Source organism: Dasypus novemcinctus, chromosome 11 (assembly GCF_030445035.2).
Source record: "Dasypus novemcinctus isolate mDasNov1 chromosome 11, mDasNov1.1.hap2, whole genome shotgun sequence".
In the NCBI taxonomy this organism is placed as follows: domain Eukaryota; kingdom Metazoa; phylum Chordata; class Mammalia; order Cingulata; family Dasypodidae; genus Dasypus; species Dasypus novemcinctus.
The window spans coordinates 7,736,635-7,757,324 of NC_080683.1; the positions used below are offsets into that span (position 1 = coordinate 7,736,635).

The following is a 20,690-nucleotide window of genomic DNA, read 5'->3' on the forward strand; positions in this document are numbered from 1 at the left end:
GCCTCGTCTGCACTCCTTGGGCGAGGGGCCCTGGCGGGCAGTTGTCCTGGTGGGGAGAGAGGGGAGAGGTGCAGGCATGATGGAGCTCCTGTGGGGCCTGACCCTGTCTGGGGCGTGGGGGCCTCAGGGCCGGTCTGCGGGGAGGACTGAGGGGGGAGGGGAGGCCGTTTCAGGAAGGGGCCAGGTCTTGGGATGGGAGGGCTGTGTGTAGGTGTGGGGGGGCGGGGATTGAACGTGGGCCGCCTGAATGTTTTGGGGGGACAGCAAACGGGTGGCGGTTATTGAGCGTGTTGGTGAGAATGTGTTTGGGGAAATGCATGGGCGTGTGGTGGAAAGGGCCCAGGTACACTGGGTGCCTGTGACAGTTTGAAGTTTTTTGTGGCTCCCAGAAAAGACCGTGTTCTTGGAGCGAATCCATTTCTGTGGCCGCGGGGGCCCTTTGATTGGGCTGGATCCAGTTGGGGGCCTTTGATTGGATGGCTTCAGTGAAGCGTGACCCGGGGTGGGTCTTGGACCTCTTGCTGGAGGCCTTTACAAATGGAGGCCGGAAAGCAGAGGCGCAGAGAATAAACCCCAGGGATGGAGGAACCCGGAGAGGCTGGGAGAGATGAAGCCCCGGGGGCTGCGCACAGTGGCGCTGAGGGACCCCCAGGAGCCTGAGAGCGAGGCCTGGAGAGCCGTGTGCCCGATGGCCTGTGGCTGAGCTCAGGGAGAAAGGAAGCCCGGAAGGGCAGGCAGAGACCTGGCAGGGCGGCCCTTGTGCCGGCCACACAGCAGGAGTGCAGGGCCACCAGCGGCCGACCCTCGGTGAGACAGCATCTCTGATGATGCCCTGATGTGGGCATTTTCACGGCCTCAGAGCTGTAAGTTTTTTGTTTTTTAATATTTATTTTATTTATTTATCCCCTCTGCCCCTCGATGTTTGCTGTCTGCTGTCTGCTGTGTGCTTTTCTTTAGGAGGCACCGGGAACCAAACCTGGGACCTCCCATGTGGAAGAGAGGCGCTCAATCGCCTGAGCCACCGCTGCTCCCTCATTTGTTGTGTCTCTCATTGTCTTTCGTCTGCGTCTCTTTTTTGTTGCATCAGCTCACCGTGCCTGCCACGCCAGCTCACCTTTTCCCATGCGGTAGGCAGAAGCCCGATCACTTGAGCCCCATCTGCTTCCCAGAACTGTAAGCGTTTAACCTAATAAATTCCCATCATGAAAGCCAACCCATTTCTGGTATATTGTTCCCAGCAGCTTTTAGCAAACTTAAACAGTTCCATTTTATCGATGAGGAAACTATAGTTCAGGGAAGCGCTATGACTTAACCAAGGTCACACTATTGGAATATCAGTGAGGACCTTCTGCTCCAAGTAACAAAAAAAACAGCCCAAATTGATTGAGATGATGAGAGAACTTATTGGTGGTCAGAACTCGAAGTTGAGGGGCAAGACTGACCTCAGGTCTGGCTGAATCCAGCAGCTCCATGGCCTTTGGGCAATCGCAGAAGTTCCAGGTATACCCTAACAGCAACAGCTAATTTTTATTTATTTATTTATTTTTAAAAGATTTATTTATTTATTTATTATTTATTTAATTCCCCCCCCCCCCTCCCCTGGTTGTCTGTTCTTGGTGTCTATTTGCTGTGTCTTGTTTCTTTGTCTGCTTCTGTTGTCGTCAGCGGCACGGGAAGTGTGGGCGGCGCCATTCCTGGGCAGGCTGCACTTTCTTTTCACCCTCGGCGTCTCTCCTTATGGGGCGCACTCCTTGTGCATGGGGCTCCCCCACGCGGGGGACACCCTTGCGTGGCACGGCACTCCTTGCGCGCATCAGCACTGAGCATGGGCCAGCTCCACACGAGTCAAGGAGGCCCGGGGTTTGAACCGCGGACCTCCCATATGGTAGACGGACGTCCTAACCACTGGGCCAAAGTCCGTTTCCCACAGCTAATTTTTAATGAGCACTTACTTTGTGCCAGGTACTGTGCAAAGTGCTGTGCATGATTTCATCTTACTGTCACAACAGTGGTGGAGTAGGTACTGTAGTTACCCCTACTTTAAAGGTAGGACCCTTCTCAGGGCTCCATTCTCAAGGGCTTGCAGAAAGAGCTAGAGCTGGGATTCGACCCCACGCAGGCTTGCTCCAGAGGTCAGGCTGTCTGCCACAGGTCCACTGCATGACTCCAAACGATGCCTTTCAGGGAAAGGAGACACCTCTGTCCCACGATTCCCAGCACACTTTCCAAGGCAGGTCCTGCCTGGTTTGGCTCAGTGGGCAAGCGCAGCCCTGCACTGTCCCTGCGGTGAAACGTGCTGATGGCCGCAGCCTGCACTCTGCTCCGGAGTTGTCCGCTTCCCTGGGGACATTCTGATGGGCACAGGGCAGGTTTTACCTGGTGTTCCCACAGCCGGGAAGCTCCGAATGCCACCTCCTTCCAGGGCCAGGGCCCGACAAAGAAGCTTGACTTCACCTCTGAGGCTGGATCTACTCTCCCGGGGCAGAGTGGCACCCTCAGGCCCTTTGTCACCCCAAGCGCTGCCTGCCGGGGGGCCCCCCTGCTCCGAGTCCACCCCTCGTTCCACATAACCACAGTGCGGCTCAGGGGTGCTTTGCCTCACATGGAAAGCAGGACTTGCTCTTTCTCCTTTGTCATTGTATCTTTTTTTTTTGCTTCCCCTCATTGTATCTTGATCATTTCCCCCATGTCCCCAGAGCATTTTAAAAATAATGGGGGAGGAGGCGGACTTGGCCCAGCGGTCAGGGCGTCGGTCTACCACATGGGAGGTCCGCGGTTCAAACCCCGGGCCTCCTTGACCCATGTGGAGCTGGCCCATGCGCAGTGCTGATGCGCGCAAGGAGTGCCCTGCCACGCAGGGGTGTCCCCGCGTAGGGGAGCCCCACGCGCAAGGAGTGCGCCCCTTAAGGAGAGCCGCCCAGCGCGAAAGAAAGCGCAGCCTGCCCAGGAATGGCGCTGCACACACGGAGAGTTGATGCAGCAAGATGACGCAGCAAAAAGAAACACAGATTCCCGTGCCACTGATAAGGACAGAAATGGTCACAGAAGAACACAGAGAATGAACACAGGGAGCAGACAAGCGGGGGGGGAGGGAAGAGAAATAAATAAAAAATAAATCTTTTTTTTAAAAAAAGAAGACGGGCAGACTGATGAGGGCACCCCGGTGGGGTGAGGGGTGGGTGGTGTGTGGATAAGAGGGGAGTGGATGTGGCTCAGTGATCGAGCGCCTGCTTCCCATGTACGAGGTCCTGGGTTCAATCCCCAGTATTTCCTAAATTACAAAAAAAAAAAAGACAACTGCCTACTTTTTATTTTATGTGGGGAACATATTTCACTTATTTCCCCCATGGGTGGACGTAAAGGTCATTTCCAAATCCAACCATCTGTACTCTTTAGGACATAACTTCGTAGCTGCAGAGGCGGTAACCCCCTGGGATGAAGCCTTCAGCGAGGTGGACGACTGCTCTCTTGCCCAGTCTGGAGCAGGCTGGCGGAGGCTCGGCTGCCCGCGGTCGACCAGCTCCCACCTCCTCCTTCCATCCTCCTCCTCAGCCACTGCTGCTCTGCTGCCCCACTCGTTTCACAACGCGGTGTCCACAGCATGGGGTCTGTGTCGCCCGTGGGGCTAAAGCCAGAAGAGCTTTGGGGCCCCTGCAGAGCTGCCCCAGGGCAGAAGGGATCACCATCTCCAGACACGCCAGCTGGCAGGCTCTGCCTAGGACGTTTCCTCCGTCCACATGGCCGAAGAGGACCTACCACCATGTGCCCAGGCCCACGGCCAGCGGAAGAGAGGGGGCTGAGGGCCGCGCGGGCTCGCCCTCCGTTTAAGGGCATGACTAGGAAGCAGCGTGGGTTATTTTCACTTACATCCCATGGGGGCAGAACTTGGTCACGTGGCCACAGATCACTGTAAGAGGGGTTGGGAAATGTCGTTTTCCTCTGGGCATTCCTGTGCCCAGCTAAAATTTGGGGGCTCTATTATTAAAAAGAAGGAGGAGAAGAAGAAGGAAATGAAGGAGGGGGAGAGGAGGGGGAGAAGGAGCAGGAGGTATAGGGGGACAAACTACCACAAACCCCTCATTATTCTAAGAAGGAAGGGAAGCTGGGATCGGGCTGAGCTGGGGTGGCACCCTTAGGCAGCTCTTCCCTGACCGTCCCCTCTGAGGCGTGTGTGCCCGGCATAGGCGTAGCATCGAGAGTGGTTGTGGAAGGGGAGCTCTCGACACCCAGCGGCCCAGCAGAGCCCGGCCCAGTGGCTGTTGGAAACCTGGTGGGATTATCTGCAGTGCTCTGGAAAGCGGCTCTTTGTATCTGGATCCATTCCCAAGTCAGCTTGCTTTTCTGCAAGAGATAATATTGCACAGTTTTCATGAAAACTGAAAATAAAAGCAGGAAAATTGTGAAGTGCCACCCGCAGAGGGCTAGAGTTTTCTGGTCGTTGTGCACTTGTGTCTTCAGTCTCTCAACACCTTGATGCTCAGAGCTGGGGCCTGGGTGGGCTGGGGTGGGGGTGGGGTGCAAAGATGAAGGGAGGAAGCAGAAACGGGCTTTCTTGGGCTTGAGTTTTTCCCCAGTTGAGCCCAGAGGAGACTTGGGCTCCCCTGCTCACCCAAAGCCCTTGTGGACTTCAGCCCACTTCCTAATCCACCCTCCCAGAGCCCAGCTCGTGCCCGATCGCTCAGTTCCCCTGACCTTAAGTTTCAGAAATGTGGAAGGATATATGAAAAACCTCCATGAGTAGAAGCAATTGCCGGTGTTTATTGAGCACTTGCTTTGTTTCAGGGGCGGTTCTAGATGCTGTATACATTTTATCTCATTTCATCATTACAGCGAACCAAGGTGGGTCAGGGCTACTGTTGCTGAGTCAGGTTCGGGGCCCAAAGCTCACAAAAGCCAATCTGGGACACCAGCGTTCCAGAGAGAGAAAGAGCTTCGTGACAGAGCACTGTGTAAGCAGAGAGCAGGCAAAAGCCAAGCCTCGGACTTGTCTCCCTGGATTGAAAGACTCTGAGGGTCTTCTAGTGTTCTGGTAAAAGGCATGTTTATGCTAATGAGTACAGAGGTCTGAGTGACGGAATCTGGGGTGGAATTTTGGTAGAGCATGTGCAGACAAGTTGCCTTCTTAGTCATAGGATGTACATATGAAAATGGCAGCCTTGGCATGATGATCCGTGTGATTTTTAGTAATAGAATGAGGTATATGTCACTGTAGGTTAAAACTCTGTATTATGGTTCATGTCTAGGGGGCCAATTCTGACCGACAATCGTTCATCTAGGAGAAGAAAACAAAACCCAGAACTGGGGTAGAATGGCTCAGGTTTCCTCATTAATACACATGAGGGGCTGTCAGCAGGATCACCAGACCACTAAATGACAAAATCAGGGTAAGGGGTGTAGCAGTTTGATATTATTTATGAGATCCAAAAAAGATATTTGATTATGTTCGTGAACTGGTCTGTTTCTCCAGGCATGATACCCTTTGACTGTATTAGATTCAGCTGAGCCATCTGATTAAATTATGTTAAGATGAGGGCTTTGATTCAACCATGCCATTAGAGTGCCACTCAGCATTGACACTCAGCCCCCTTGGGCTGATAAAACAGGCTCTCACGTGGAAGTAGACTCACAGGAGAAGAAGAACACAGAGGAAGAGAGACAGCTCCTTAGCCACGGCCGAGGCCCTGGGAAAAGAGATGAGCCTGGTACCTGACCTTGTGAAGAGAGCAGAGCAGCTGAGCCTGGAAAGAAACAAGTCCAGAGGAGAGATGAGCCTCGTGCCAGCCTGCAGCTGAGCTCAGAAGAAGCTGGGACTACAGAGCCTTAAGAGGAAGAGGAAGGCTGAACCCCAGCAGATGTCACCCGCCATCTTGCTTCAACATATGGCAACAGACTTTGGTAAGGAGTAGCCTTGGTTTGGACTCTTCAGGGCCTTGTGACTATAAGCTCCTACCCCAAATCAATACCCTTTATAAAAGCCAACAGATTTCTGATACTTTACATCAGCACCCCTTTAGCTGACTAATACAAGGGGACAGTTACAAGATCACCAGGTTATCTACTCCTTTGCAATTACAAGGGAAGACACCTGTGTTCTTCTATATGAAAGAAGGTTTATAGGCACAAGCCATTAGTCCTTGGTTACAGTGTCACCCCTATTTTGCAGGTGAGCAAACTGTGAGGATTTAAGCAATTTGCCCAGGATCACACAGCTGGAAAAGGAAGAATCTGAGTCTTCTGAGAGGCAGGAAGAAAAGAGAGGGATGAGAAAGAAAGGAGAGCCCAGGAAACAGGATTGAGGAAGAGAGAGAAGAGGAGATTGGAGCACCTACTGTGCAGCGTGGGAATGGGAGGACAATGAGCTGAGAGGTGTTTCGGCTTTCAGGTGCTTGTCTGTCTGGATGTATCCTTGGCAGAGGGGAGCTCAAGGCAGCCCTCTTCTATTCAGGATACATTTTGAAGATGGCTGTTTCAGACTTTTGGACCTGACCGTACTCAGCCATAACTCTGGTTAAATAAGTCCCCAGACCTGAGCCGGTCATGTCCTCCAGGACTTCAGGCTTATGATGCAAGAGTTGAGGAGTCAGGGTGTGAGCTGTAGGGGTCCTTAGAGCATCCTCCTCTACACTGCAGCAAAACTGCGTAACCCATCCCCTGGGAGAATGTGCCATCCTGGACGAGATGTATCAGACAGACACCCAGACTCCCATGGCATTACCTGAGTTGCCCATTCAGAGAAAGTCTATGAAACAACCTTGGAAGGAGAGAGGTCGTGGGCTGGGAACCCAGCTTTCATGGATACCCAATGTTTTAAGAAAATAGAAAGGCAAAGGGGAAAAAAGATAGGTTGCTACATGATTAAACTGATTCCAAGGCATGGAGAGTCCACTGTCCCTGGGGGAAAAGTGGTTGCTGGGAGTGACAGCTGCTGCCAGGATCTTGAGAAATTTGTTGGGAACAAGTGTTTTGAGCAAGACTGTGGCTTTGCTCTGCTAAAAGGCGGCTGGCCTCCGATTCTGAAAAGCAACAGAAATCGAGAGTCCACAGCAGTCCTGCCCAGTAGAAATAAATCATGGGCTATATCTGTAACTTTACATTTTCTAATAGCCAAATTCAAAAACAAAACAGTAAAAAGAAGCAAGTAGAATTGATTTCGATACCTTTTATTTAATCCCGTATTTCAAAAATATTATAATCTCAACATGTAAAAATAACTTAGGAGCTATTTTACATTTTCTTTTGTAATAAGTCTTAAGAATCCAGTTTGTCAAGCCTCAACACTGTTGCAAGTATCTCTGAACATGGCCCTTCAAGCAATGAGGATTGACTGTCACTGTGGGCCCTAAGGGGAGGGGGAAAGAGGTATTGAATAGATGGAACCAATGTAACTGTGTGGGCAATAGAAGTGTTCCACAAGAGTACGCAAGGATGGATATAAGACATGTTAAATTACACCAAAAATACATAGGGGCTGATAGGCTAAAATGTAAATCATAATGTAAAACATAAGATAACTAAAAATTTAGAAAATTGTATAGTCTATAATATAAACCACAATGTAAACACAAATGTTACCTTGTTTGAAAGCTATTGTCTCAATATCTGTACATCAGTTTCAGTAAATATAGTATGAATATGTAAAAAGATTATTGCTGTGGAAGGGAAAAGGGTTTTATGTTGGATACATGAGAGTACTGTATATTGTATATATGAATTACTGTGATCTAAAACTTTTGTGAAAATAAGCTTAATAATTAGAAAAAAGAAAAGAAAAAGATAGGACGTAGACACTGAGGAAAAGATGGAAGTAGTTGCCTTGCCAATTTGCATACAGGGCAACACTTATTGCAGTGATGGAAGGCAAAACATCAAAAACAAAGCTTTTGCATTTTTAAATTTTTTGATACCCCAATTTATTTTTACCTTAATTTTTTCTAAATTAATATGTATTCTATATCCAACCTTTAAACTCATCACTATATTCCATTTTACTCATAATGGAACCTGGCAAGATATTGGGCTTCACTTTTCAGGAAGTTTTGGATCACAGAGAGATTCAACAATGGCAGGGGAGGAATACTGGTGTGGAATGTTATTGACAGGGGACACATGGTTGGCAGGGAGTTCTCCAGGGCATATATCCAGGGTACATAAAAATGTTTGGATATTTTCATAGTGGATACAATTAAAAACAACAACTGAGGGAGTGCTGAGTTCCTAGCCAGGGGAGCTCTATCACAGTTCCTAAAGGAGCAGCAACAATCCCCCAAGTGCAATGGCAAAGACCAAAAAAGAAAGAACATCCAACAATGAGCCCTTGATACTAATGACTATGCTTTTGAGCCTGTGCACCTGAAATAAGAACAAGGCCTACAGCTGCAGGGTGCCTAAGAGTTACTCCCTGAGAGCCTCTGTGTTGCTCAAATGTGGCCAGTCTTGAAGCCAAACTCAGCATGTAAATTCGTTGCCTTCCCCGCCAACCCCAGTGTGGGACATGACTCCCAGGGATGAGCCTCCCTGGCGCCGAAGGATTACTACCAAGTACCAGCTGATGATGTAACTAGAAAATGACCTTGAATAAAAGGGTCAACTCGGACCAGCAGAATATCTCAATCTACATATAATACCAGGAGTTAAAAATGCTTTTTGACTTGAATAAAAGGGGGAAATGGAAAGGACAAATGAGTTTATATGGTTATGAGTCTCCAAAAAGAGCCAGGAGGTTATCAGAGGGGTTGCCCTTATGCTCACCTGAGCAGAGTCCCAGAGACAGATAAAGTAGATACAACCCCAGGTATTGGTTCTTCTGAGGGCTACAGAGACCCACAGGTTCTATGGTCATGGCAGATGGAATTCAGTGCCATGTCACTTGGCCCTACTTTGGAGTTTGTGTTTATGTGTGATGGAGCTGGACTCAAATGTGATCTTTGTTCACAAACCTCTCCTGTTACTTTTATCAGAACTGTAGTTGGTGCTGGGGATTAATGAATACCCAGGGGACCTGAATCTCTGGACTGGCCATGTGACAGCCAGGCCCTGAGCCTCAACAGACTTCAGCTCCTACACTCTGGTTTATTGGACTTACCCAGCTCAGCTAACATGGAGGTGAAGAATGTCAACCACCACACCAGGGAGCCAAGAGTGCCTACAACTGAAAGCAGGAGGATTGCATCCAGCATCCATGTGGAATCTAAGCCCCCTCTTGATATAGATGTGGAGGGGACACAGCCATTCCAAGGTCCACAGGATGGAGGAATAGAGTATGGATTAGAGTGGACTTACTGATATTCTATTCATGAACTATTGTGATTAGTAATAGAAGAAAATGTCACATTGGTGTGGAGAAAGTGGCCATGGTGGCTGCTGGGGGTAGGGAGTGGGAGGAAGAGATGAGATGTGGGGGCATTTTCAGGACTTGGAGTTGTCCTGGGTGGTGCTGCAGGGACAGTTACCGGACATTGTATGTCCTCCCATGGCCCACTGGATGGAATGTGGGAGAGTATGGGCTATGATGTGGACCATTGACCATGAGGTGCAGCGGTGCTCAGAGATGTATTCACCAAGTGCAATGAATGTCTCATGATGATGGAGGAGGTTGTTGTTATGGGAGTAGGAGTGGGGTGAGGGGGGTGGGCGGTATATGGGAACTCATATTTTTTGAATGTAATATTAAAAAAATGAATAAAGACAAAAAAAAAAAACCCACAAGAATCCAGTTTGTATTTGATGCTTCTCTCAGTTCAGATGCACCACGTTTCAAGTGCTCGACACACACATGCAGCTGGCTGGTAGCTGCCATGTGAGACAGTGCAGGTCGATAGGGCCCAGTGCTGAGGAGTTTTTGTGGACCCAAAGCTGCAAATAGCTCTGCTTCTGTAGCTAAGTGTCTAGCTGCTCTAGAAGGAAGTTAACAGCAAGATGGCTGTGATGGTTGGCTAATGTCTCAACTCAGCCAGGTAATGGTGCCCAGTTGTCTGGTCAAGCAAGCACTGGTCTATTTGTAATTCAAGGGCATTTCATGGACTTTAATCACCAGTGAGTTGATTGCTTGGATGGCTGGTTACGTCTACATCAACCAAGGAGAGTGCTGTCTCATCCAATCAGTTGAAGGCCTTAAAAGGGGAAGTGATTTCAACATTCAGGGAGAGAATTCCCAGCTCTACTTCAGACAGCCAGTGTCTCCTGGGAATTCATCAAGGACCTTCATCAGAGCCCCTGGTTTGCAGGCTGCCCTGCAGAATTGACTTGTGCATCCCCAAGGTCGTGTAACAGAATCTTTAAAAATCTCATACTATTTACAGATATATATCTCCTGTCGGTTCTGTTCCCCTAGAGAATGCTGACTAATGCAATGGCAAACTCCTGGGATTAGGAGACTACATGGAATGTGTCAGTGGCAAGGCTACAGCCTTTGTATAAATTAGAAAAAGGTGACTTCTCTGGGCTCAAGTCTCAGTGAGAGGAAGGTGCTTTTGAACAACAACAATAAAAATGTTCCCCTTCCTCCAGGCAGACTGAATTGATCAAGTTCAGGGCAGATGAACAAGAACCACTCCAGGTATTTCAAGTGGAAAGGTATTTAATACAGGGGAACAGGAGAAATGAGGTCTCAGCAATTTGCTTCTTCAGAGCCCAACTCCCTATTCAACCCTGGATACCAGGAACATTCCCCACATCCTCCACAGTCTACAACACAGTTCTGGGCACTGTGACCACACAGTAGATATGTGATGAAGTGGGTGGACGCAGACCTCCCTCCCTCAGGGCCTGAGGCCCCGACAGGGCTACGGTATTGAAAGCTCCTCTTGTCAAGCACTGGCTCTTGGAGGACACTATTGCCTTGCCTCCCAGCAGTCATTGCCCCCCACCTTCCTTGCCTACTGAACCCCAGGAGAGGGATCATGGTTAGTCTAAGCCAGTCATGGCAATCCCATTCCCTTTGCCAAGTACTTGCTCTCCCAGCCTCGCTTGCAGCTAGAGTTGGTCAGGTGACCCAGTTCTAGCCATTGAGACAGGGAGAGAAGTCTGCTTTGGGTAACAGTAAGAGGGTATGCAAGGAGACATGCTTGTCCTCTTGTGCCTCATCTTACCCACCCTCCACGCCATGCTTCCTGCTTTAGAGAGCTGTGAGAGGACATGATGCGAGGAGTGGCTGTACGCACTGCAGCTGTGAGGGGAAGGTCAACAGAACTGCAGATCGAAGAGGCTCCAGACACATGCCAGGACTTCCTAACTCTGGACTTCTTGATTCACAAGAATTATATGTTCCTATCTGTTTAAACCATCATTTCTTAGGGTTTCTGTTATTTGCTAGTTTTACTAACTCATAAACCTATGGTTATTCTAAGAGTTCACTGATCACAGAATTCAGAATCCTGAAACTGGAAGGGCGTTTACGTTTCCTTTAGTTTACTCTCCCCCATTTTTTGTGGGAGTCTCATCTCCAGCCTTGCCACCCAGGGGTCAGTGAGCCTCCCCTTGCACGCCTCAGTGAAGGGGATCTCAGTAATGCTGAGGACAGCTCATCTTTGATGGCTCCAAGCTTGATTTTAAGCCCAAATTAAATTCCTTGCAGTTTCCACCACTTTGTCTTAGTGTGAATAATTAGGAAAGAACAGAAAATCATAGAAAGGGTAGGGGGTTGGGTGTAGAAGGGCTTAGTGCCAACATTTTTTTCTAATGATGTGGTATTGGGCAAGTTACTTGACCTCTCTGAATCTCAGTTCCTTTATCTATAAAGCAGGTACAATACATTCTCCCTGCCAGGAACGTTGAGGGTTTGCTGGCACGGTATAAGCCCACAGCAATCGTTAGTGATCTGACCTCTTACAGCTGGACCGTGTCAGCTGGCTATCATGTCTGGCAGCCGGGCCCAGGGCAGCGGTGAGAGCTGAGGACAGGGGGCTGTGGGTTTGGATGCCGGGAGAGGTATCTGGGCCATTATAACTCCCCACCAGAGACATGTGTGTGTGTGTGTCTGAGAACTTTTGGACAAGGAGGGCATCCCAGGGAGTCTGACTGCTCTCCAGAAGTGGAGGGTCGGCCCGCTGGGCCTGCTCCACGACCTCGGCTCAGCCCCAGGTGGCCGTGCCTGGTCCCGGACGCTCCTCTCCCGCCTCGGGCACGCCTGGTGGGGCAGAGGCTTGACGTGGCACCGAGGAAGACACCGACCCAGCAAGAATGTCCAGAGCCCGAGGAAGGTTTGCAAGAGGGGCTTTAATTGCCAAGAACCCAATCGGAAAACAGAGGTGCTGGTCCAGCAGTGGTCCGCCAGGGAGCGGGGCGTCCTGGGGTGTGCTGGGCTGGGTAAGGGGGTGGGGGGGTGGTCTCACTCCGTGGAGCGCCCGGCATCGTGGCAGATACCGAAGTTGGTGTTGGTGATGGAGCCGACGATGGTCGTGTCCACCTGACAGGTCAGGCCCCGCTCGCAAGGACACTTGTAGTACACCTGGTAGAGCGTCTGCGGAGCCACGCAGCCACAGAGGCACGGCTCTGGTGGGCCACTCTGCGCCTCACTTGGCCCGTGCCTCCCCAGGGGGCGCAGGGGGCCTGCGAGACCCGGGTCTGCCACTTGGGCTCATGGGTTCCTGCCAGCTTGATGTGGCTGCAGGGCTTCTACTTACCCACCCAGGAAATGGGGCCAGGAGACCCAGCCCCCACCCCTCCAGGTCAGCTCGGAGGGTCCCCGAGCAGTGACGGGAGGGACGGGAAAGCACTTTGGAGCCTCTTGACTTCCCTGTCCCTCTGGCCCTCCTCCCTGCACCCAATCTGCAGCCCTGGGGCCCCTCCCCGGAGCCCCGCCTCCCTCCCCCGCACCCACCTTGGCAGAGCACTCGCTGTTCTCGCTGGCCTTGGGCATGCAGCGGGCCAGGCTCAGCCCGCTCGACCGGTGGCAGCACCTGCTCTTGCACTGGTAACTGTTGAGGCAGAGCTCGCCCTCCTCCTGCAGGGGACAGGTGGTCAGCCCACGCCTCCTCCCCTGAGGCCCTTCGGCACCTAGACCCCCCTCAGCCGCTCGTTGCAGCGGACGGGGCCTTCCCTGGGGGTGGGGCTGGGGCACCTGGGAGGGAATCCAGGCCCCAGGTCTGGGGCCTCCAGCCACCCCCGCCCACAGCCCAGGTGAGCAGCTGTGCCAGCTGTCAGGACACCTGGAGTCTAGCCCCAGCTGTGCTCTCCCACCCGCCTGGGTGGCTGCGGGCAAGTCCCTGCCCCACCCCGGACCTCAGTGTACCCCTCCGGGGTGAGCACACGCCACTCAGGAGCTGCGTCTCCAAGCCTCTCTGGGTTCCTCGCTCCTTTGAGGAGGCTGGGAAAACTGAGGACCATCTCCCAGGAAAACTCCCTGCCTCCCCGCCGGGATTTTACACATAATTTCTTGGACCCTCCAAGTCCACGCCCCCAGTTAGGAACCTTCGAGCTGGCTGACCCCAAGGGCTGTCCCAGCTCAACCACTTTCCAGCTGTGGGAGCTCCAGCAGGTGCGCGGGCTCCCCGTCGGCGCTCTGTCTCCAGGAGGGGTGGGTGAGGACGGTAGCCGCCTCACACTGTGAGGTCGGAGTGAGTGACTATTCGCGAGGCATTTATTTATTATTATTGTTTTTTAATGTGTCTCTCTTTGTTGCGTCACCTTGCTGCGTCAGCTCTCTGTATGTGGGGCGCCATTGCTGGGCAGGCTGTGCTTTTTTTCACATGGGGCGGCTCTCCTTACGGGGCGCACTCCTTGCGCGTGGGGCTCCCCTACGCGGGGGACACCCCTGCGTGGCAGGGCACTCCTTGTGCACGTCTGCACTGCGCGTGGGCCCACGGGTCAGGAGGCCCTGGGAATCGAACCCCGGACCCTCCACATGGCACGCAGATGCTTTATGGGTTGAGCCACGTCCGCTTCCCTCGAGAGGCACTTAGAAGGGTGTGGGCACATGGCCGGTGTTTCAGGAGTGCTCAGTACGCCTTCTGCCCGGCTCCCCTGGGAGGGGCCATATTTAAGCCAGTTCTTCCCACGCCCCCACCCCCTGCCCTTCTGAAGCCAGAATCATTGGAGAAGCTTTTGAGCCCCTGAGCCTGCTGAGCCGGGCTCTCCAGGGCGGGGACCCAGGACTCCCGAGCTTCACCACCTTCCCGCACAGCTGGGGACGGCCACCGCCCTGCTTGCGCTGGGCCCTGGGGGCAGGCAGGACAGAGAGCCCTGCTGGGACGGAGAGGGACGACCTCCCAGCCCCCCCGCCACCCCGGGCGGGCACGTCCGAGCCCCAGGTCCCCCAGCTGGGGGTTCGCCTCCCCGGCAGGCGGCTTACCAGCCCCAGGATGATCCCCTTAGGGTTGGGGACAGCGTAGGCCACCGCGAGGGCCACGAGCAGGAGGACGAGCGCCTTCTCCATGGTGCGTGGGCACGGCCGGCGCGGGGAGCAGGGCAGAGGGCAGAAGCAGGGCCGGCGGGGGTGGTGGGGCTATAAGAGCGCCCCGTGCACGTTGGCCCGCCTTCCAGGCCGCTGGGGTCAGTCTGCAGGGAAGGGGGGGGGGGCTGTGGGCTCCTGATAAGGGAGTCGCCGCTACCTGGTGGCCGGGTGTGGGGGGAGGGCGGGCCACCTTGTACGCGGGCAAGGGCAGGGACACGCCTCCAGCTGCGCAAGCGACCCGCTGGGCATAAGACCTGAAGGTTCCGTGTTTCACTGTCCTCACCTGTCAGGAAACGAGGCCGAGCCCGGGCCGGCACCGGGAGGCAGGACGGACGTGTCCACCTGTCCACCGTCGCGCCAGGTGCTGCTGGCCCTCTGGGGGCCCCGAGCGCCCTCCTCACGGCCCAGGCCCCGGGCACGTCTCCCGCCGCCCCCTCGTTCAGCTCCTGCTTTTGGCCCCACTCCAGTTCGGGTATCTGGCAAGGTCAAGCTCAGGGCAGGAGGGGCCCCAGCCGCCCCCCCCACCCCCCAGCTCCCCCGCCAGGCCCCCTGGTGGGACTCCCCGGTGTTCTCTATCTGGGAACGTCCCCTCCTCACAGGTGATTTCCAGGCCCAATAAAACCCTCCCCCCTGCCCTCACTTAATCCCGCGCTGCCCCAGGGGACGCACCTTCGGGCCACGCGCACCTGGCCTCCTCCCCAAGGCCAGGCGTGGGGGAGCGTCAGTCCTGGCTGGGCAGGAGGGCCCCGGGAGCGGCGGCGGGCGGTGGGAAGGGCGCAGCTGCCTGCGTTTGCTCAGGTGTGCGGCCCCATGGCTGTCCCGGCAGACGCGGCCTTGCCGCCAGACCCCCAGCCCCTGTCCCCGGGCCCCGCTCCGCACCCCCGGCAGGCCCCAGAGGGAGGCGCCTGGATCCAGACAGGGCTGGCTGCAGGACTCAGCTCTGCCGCTGACCAGCTGCGTGACCGGACCAAGTTCTGTCACCGCAGTGGGCCTCAGTTTCCTTGTCTGCCCAAGGGGAAGACGGCCCCTGTTTTATAAGGTCAGGGTGAAGTAAGACCACGGGTGGAGCGCTCTTGGAAGTGCCTGCGCGTAGTAGGTGCTCAGCCCATTGATCCCACCCCCCCCTTCACACCCCAGGGCGGGGTAGAACCTAAGGGGGCAGCTGCAGGAACCAGCCAGTGTCCTCAGAACGAGAGAAACCCGCGCAGGTCCAGAGACACGGAGATGCCACGAGGAAGGAACGCCGTCCTCTCTCGCTCTGGCGGAACCAGTATTTCAAAACACTTTTTCCGCAGGAGTTGATTCTGACCCCCTTCCCTCTGCCCTCTGCCTGCCCCAGTACTCTCACGAGGTGAGAGCCACAGGGAGGGCAATCCCTGTTCCCTTTTCACAAACCCAGGCTGGGAAACTGGGAAAGGAGCAGCAGGAGCTATTTCTATCAGTGAAGGGAGCTATGAAATGCATCAGGCCCAGCTCCAGTCATTTCCGTTACAAGGAAGAGTAAAATGAACTTTGGCAATGTATGTGCTTCCAAATCCTAGGCAAGAAACAAGCACTTTTTGTACCAAAATCTCTTAAGGTTTAACCATCTTTCTTCCGAGCTAAAGAGGATTTATTTTTATTTTTGGTATCCCCTCAGAAAAGAACCAAGTTCTGGTTACTGCACACAATCAAATGGATCAATCTCATGGACGTAATATTGAATGAGAAAATACAGACTGTGTGTTTCTGTTAAGATGAAATCCAAGGACAAGCAAAACTACCCTTTGGAGTCAGCGGTTTGGAAAGTGGCTACTGGTGGGAGGGGGTTTGACTGGAAGGGAGAGTGAGGGAGCCTTCTGGATTCTTGGAATAATTCTGAATCTTGATCTTGGGTGGTGGCAACACGTATAAAAACCCACTTAGGGAAGCAGATGTGGCTCAAGTGATTGAGCTCCCACCTACCACAGGGGAGGTCCCGGGTTCAGTTCCCAGTGCCTCCTAAAGAAGACAAGCAAAACAGCGAGCTGACGTGATGGGCAGGTGAGGTGAGTTGGTGCAAGAAGATGATGCAACAAGAGACACAAGGAGGAAAACATAATGAGAGATATAGCAAAGCAGGGAGTGGGGATAGCTCAAGCAATTATGAGACCCCCCCCCTACCACATCAGAGGTCCTAGGTTCAGTCCTGGTGCCCCCTAGAAAAAAAGGAAGATGAACAGACACAGCAAGTGCAAATGATGAAGAGGTGGGGAGAAATAAATTAATTAATCTTTTAAAAGAAAATCCATCTAGCATATGCTTAAGATTTGTGTACTTTACTGTATATATGTAATGTAGATACTGTACCTCTGTTTTTAAAAACAAAGCAAAATTCTCCCTGACCAAGTCTTTCTACCTGGGATGGTGGGGGCAAAGGGTCAGTGGAGCTGGTAATCAGACTCTGTAAACCTGGAAGTGCAGTGGACTTCTCTTGGTATCTCCCAGTCTTCCTTCTCCAAGATCTGCCCCAGATGCACAAGGATGAGCCTCTGGCAGCCGTGTGAGTAAATGTGCCTACCTTTGCTCCCACCACACCTTACTGGACGAGGATGGATGTCTGGCCAGAGCTGTCACCCAGAGCCTCTCTCTCCTGTGAATTTGTGCCCAATTGCCAACCTTTGGGCTGATCTGACACATGGAACTGGGGAAACTCTGGAAGGCAGTGTGCTGATGAAGAAATACAGAAACTGGTGCACAGAGGGGAGAGAGAGGGGTTAGCCACTCCAGGAGAAGAGTGGGTGGTCCCTCCTTGGCCTTGTGATGGATTTCCAGGTTCCGTTCCACCTCCCCCTCCCCTTCCACCATCATCGGCTGCACCCCTGCCCCTGCGGGCCTGAACCGCCCTTGTATTCCCATCACAGCACCTTTGCTGAAGCCACGACCACAGACATCGCAATGCTGGGACGGGCCCCACAGCCCTGGGTTCGGATCTCACGTGCAGACAACCCTGGGGTCAGAGCGGAGAGGGAGTCTGCTCAAGACTCAGGTGCTCCATGGAGAGCCTCAGGCTGACGTGGCTCGTGTCTGTTCCGTTCCCTCCCATGACCTGGACTGGACAGAGCCCTGCGGTGAACACCTTCACCCGAGCCTCACGGAATGAAGGAGGGGCGCTTCTCCAAAGAGAGACCGGGGCTGTGACCCAAAGGAGTGGGAAGGATTCTGGGCAAACCAAAACCATGGGTACCTTTTCCAGCCCACTCCTGGCTGCCTAGCCCAGAAAGGCCCTTCCTTCCTTGAGAAGCAGGTTCAATTACTGACTGGGGTCAGCAATTAATGGTCATTTAAAATTTTTTCTGGCTATCCAGTCACCGTCTTGTTGGGAAGACAGAGGTGAGGGCGGGAGGCAGGGCGGGAGACTTACAAAGTTGGCTTCCAGGTTGCCTGTCTCTTTTCAGGTCAGTGCTCAGCATTGAAGGTTCCTCCCACATCCCTTTGTCGGGCCCAAATAGGATTGAATGTGCAATAAGCTTACGTGGCTTCCGGTGAGTGGGGCAGGCATCTTCACTCTGGGTTTATCTTCTGGGCCCTCAACGGTTGCTGCGATGATGTCCCAGGTCCCTCCTCCTCATCTGGTCCTGCTTCAGTGACGGCTGCTGAACGGTGGGCTCTGTCCTCTTGGTACAGTCCATTCCTCCGGCTCTCAACATCCACATGAACTCTTCCTCCATGTTTATAGCCCCCACTGCTCATCAGTATTCCCTTCAAACAAATTCTTCTGTAACACAAAACCATACTTTCCCCTCCCCTGGGAGATGGCCCAACAACTCACCAGTCCCTGCCCAGCTCCAAGTCCAGGGCCTCTGTGTGATGTGGTATGGTGACTGAGACTTCTATTTCTGACCTGTCTGGACCTATGGTGGTCCCTGCCTCTGACTTGGGTTGCTGCTGTCTTCCACTGATTTTTGTTTCCTTCCATTATTTTTTATATTGGACATGACAGTACAGGAGGTACAGCAGGTATCCCCTGAGTTCCACAGATACTCCTTCCAGCCCACCTCGTGTATCACTGTCTCCCCTTGACCACCTAAGGGTCAGGCACCTTAGCAATATGAGTCATCTCTCTTTTTAAAATTAAAGCATGATCGACACACGGTACAACTCACTTGTTTTAGTGCATAGTTCTATGAGTTTTGACAAATGCACGAATCATGTCACCACCTCACTGAAAAATTTCCCCTGTACTGCCCCTTTGTAATCAGTCAGCAATACGAGGGAAGTTTTTAAATGTGTTGGTGGTCATATGATTTATGCATTTTTCAGATCCTGGGAACCACAAATCTGTTTTCCTTCCTTGCAGTTTTGCCATTTCAATATTGTTATCTAGACGAAATCACACAGTATGAGCTTTTTATTGCTCTGGTTTCTTTTGCTTAGCATAATGCAGTGGTGATTTATCCACATTGGTGCAGGTATCAGTAGTTTGCTTCTTTATATTGCTGCATAGTATTCCATTGTATGAATGTATCACAGTGTGTTTATTTACTCCAGTTGAAAGATCTTGAGTTATTTCTAGAAATTTAAAAAAAAATTTTCTGTGTAATTATGAGTAAAGCTGCTAAAAAATTAATATACAGGTTTTTGCATGAAGATAAATTTTCATTTGTCTGGGGCAAATACCTAGAAGTATGATGGCTAGGTCATAGGGCAAATATTTGTTTCAAATTCTAAAAAACTGCTTTCCCAAATGGCTAGACCAGTATGGATTCCTAACAGCAATGTATGAGAGTTCCAATAGTTCCACAACCTCAGCAGCACTTGGCATTGCCAGCTTTTAAAACTTTATCTTTTTAATAGGTGTGTCATGGTATCTCACTGTGGTTTAACGTTCATCTCCAACTGACTAATTATGTTGGGCATTTTTTCGTGTGTTTATTTGCCATCCACATGTATTCTGTGCTCAAGTGTTTGTTCAAATCTTTTGCCCAATTTCCAGTTGAGTCATTTACTTTCTTTTTTTTTTTTTTAGATTTTATTTTATTTTTAATTCCCCCCCCCCCCCCGGTTGTCTATTTTCTGTGTCTATTTGCTGTGTCTTGTTTCTTTGTCCACTTCTGTTGTCGTCAGCGGCACGGGAAGTGTGGGCGGCACCATTCCTGGGCAGGCTGCACTTTCTTTCACGCTGGGCGGCTTTCCTCACGGGCGCACTCCTTGCGCGTGGGGCTCCCCTACGCGGGGGACACCCCTGCGTGGCAGGGCACTCCTTGCGCGCATCAGCACTGCGCATGGCCAGCTCCACACGGGTCAAGGAGGCCGGGGGTTTGAACCGCGGGCCTCCCATGTGGTAGATGGACGCCCTAACCACTGGGCCAAGTCCGTTTCCCGTCATTTACTTTCTTACGATTGAGTTTTTAAAATTTTATCAGAAAATAACTTTATTTCATAGCAATGGGGAGCTGAGAAAAAGTGTTTTTCTTGATGAAAAAGCCCATTATAAAGCAATAAAATGTGCTATGAGAAATTATTAGAAAACAGATATGAACATGTGTCAACATTTCTTTTTTGTTTATCAGATTATCATTTTCTGCTCAAACTGAGCTGTCAAATAGATATATTTTCATTAAAACAGTGAATCTTGTAAGCATTTCTCTTCTAATAGGATCTTCTACCTTAATTTATTTTATCATTTTCTTAGTGAAGCCATCTTTCTTAATTAGGAATCTTAGACAAATAAGTTGATTTTAAAACAGTATAGGGAAGCAGATGTGGCTCAAGTGCTTGGGCTCCCATATACCACATAGGAGGTCCAGGGTTCGATTCCTGGGGCCTCCTGGTGAAGGCAAGCTGGCCTGCACAGTGAACTGGCCTGAGCAGAGAGCTGGCCCACATGGAGTGCTGACCACAAGGAGTGCTGGTCTGTGCAGAGACCTGGCGCAGCAAGACGACGCAACAAAAAGAGACACAGAGGAGAGACAATAAGAGATGCAGCAGACCAGGGAGCTGAGATGTTGTAAGAGATTGAGCACCTCTCTCCCACCCCAGAACGTCCCAGGATCGGTTCCCGGTGCCACCTAAAGAAAAGACAAGCAGACACAGAAGAACACACAGTGAATGGACACAGAGAGCAGACAATGAGGTGGGGTGGGAGGGGAGGTGGAAAATAAATAAATCTTTTGAAAAATAAATAAAAATAAAAACAAGATATACAACAGATGGTAACTGATTTGCTCCATGGGGAATAAGTCTGCTTTCCCCCACAGACAAGGCACTCTGAAACGTACTCAGAGTGGCCACATTCGTACTCATTAGCACCCAGAACATTACCGACACCCAGAGATCCCTT

The 20,690-nt window shown here is 51.8% G+C and overlaps 1 protein-coding gene across 1 annotated transcript; it reads right to left on the reverse strand.

Moving 5' to 3' along the window:
* Positions 1 to 12,325: 12,325 nt before the first annotated feature.
* CLPS (colipase) lies at positions 12,326 to 14,371 on the reverse strand. The gene is made up of 3 exons (XM_004458322.1): positions 14,288 to 14,371; positions 12,818 to 12,940; positions 12,326 to 12,457 (listed from the first exon to the last, which is right to left on the reverse strand). The coding sequence occupies exons 1-3, from the start codon at positions 14,369 to 14,371 to the stop codon at positions 12,326 to 12,328; spliced, it is 339 nt and encodes a 112-aa protein (XP_004458379.1).
* Positions 14,372 to 20,690: the final 6,319 nt, after the last annotated feature.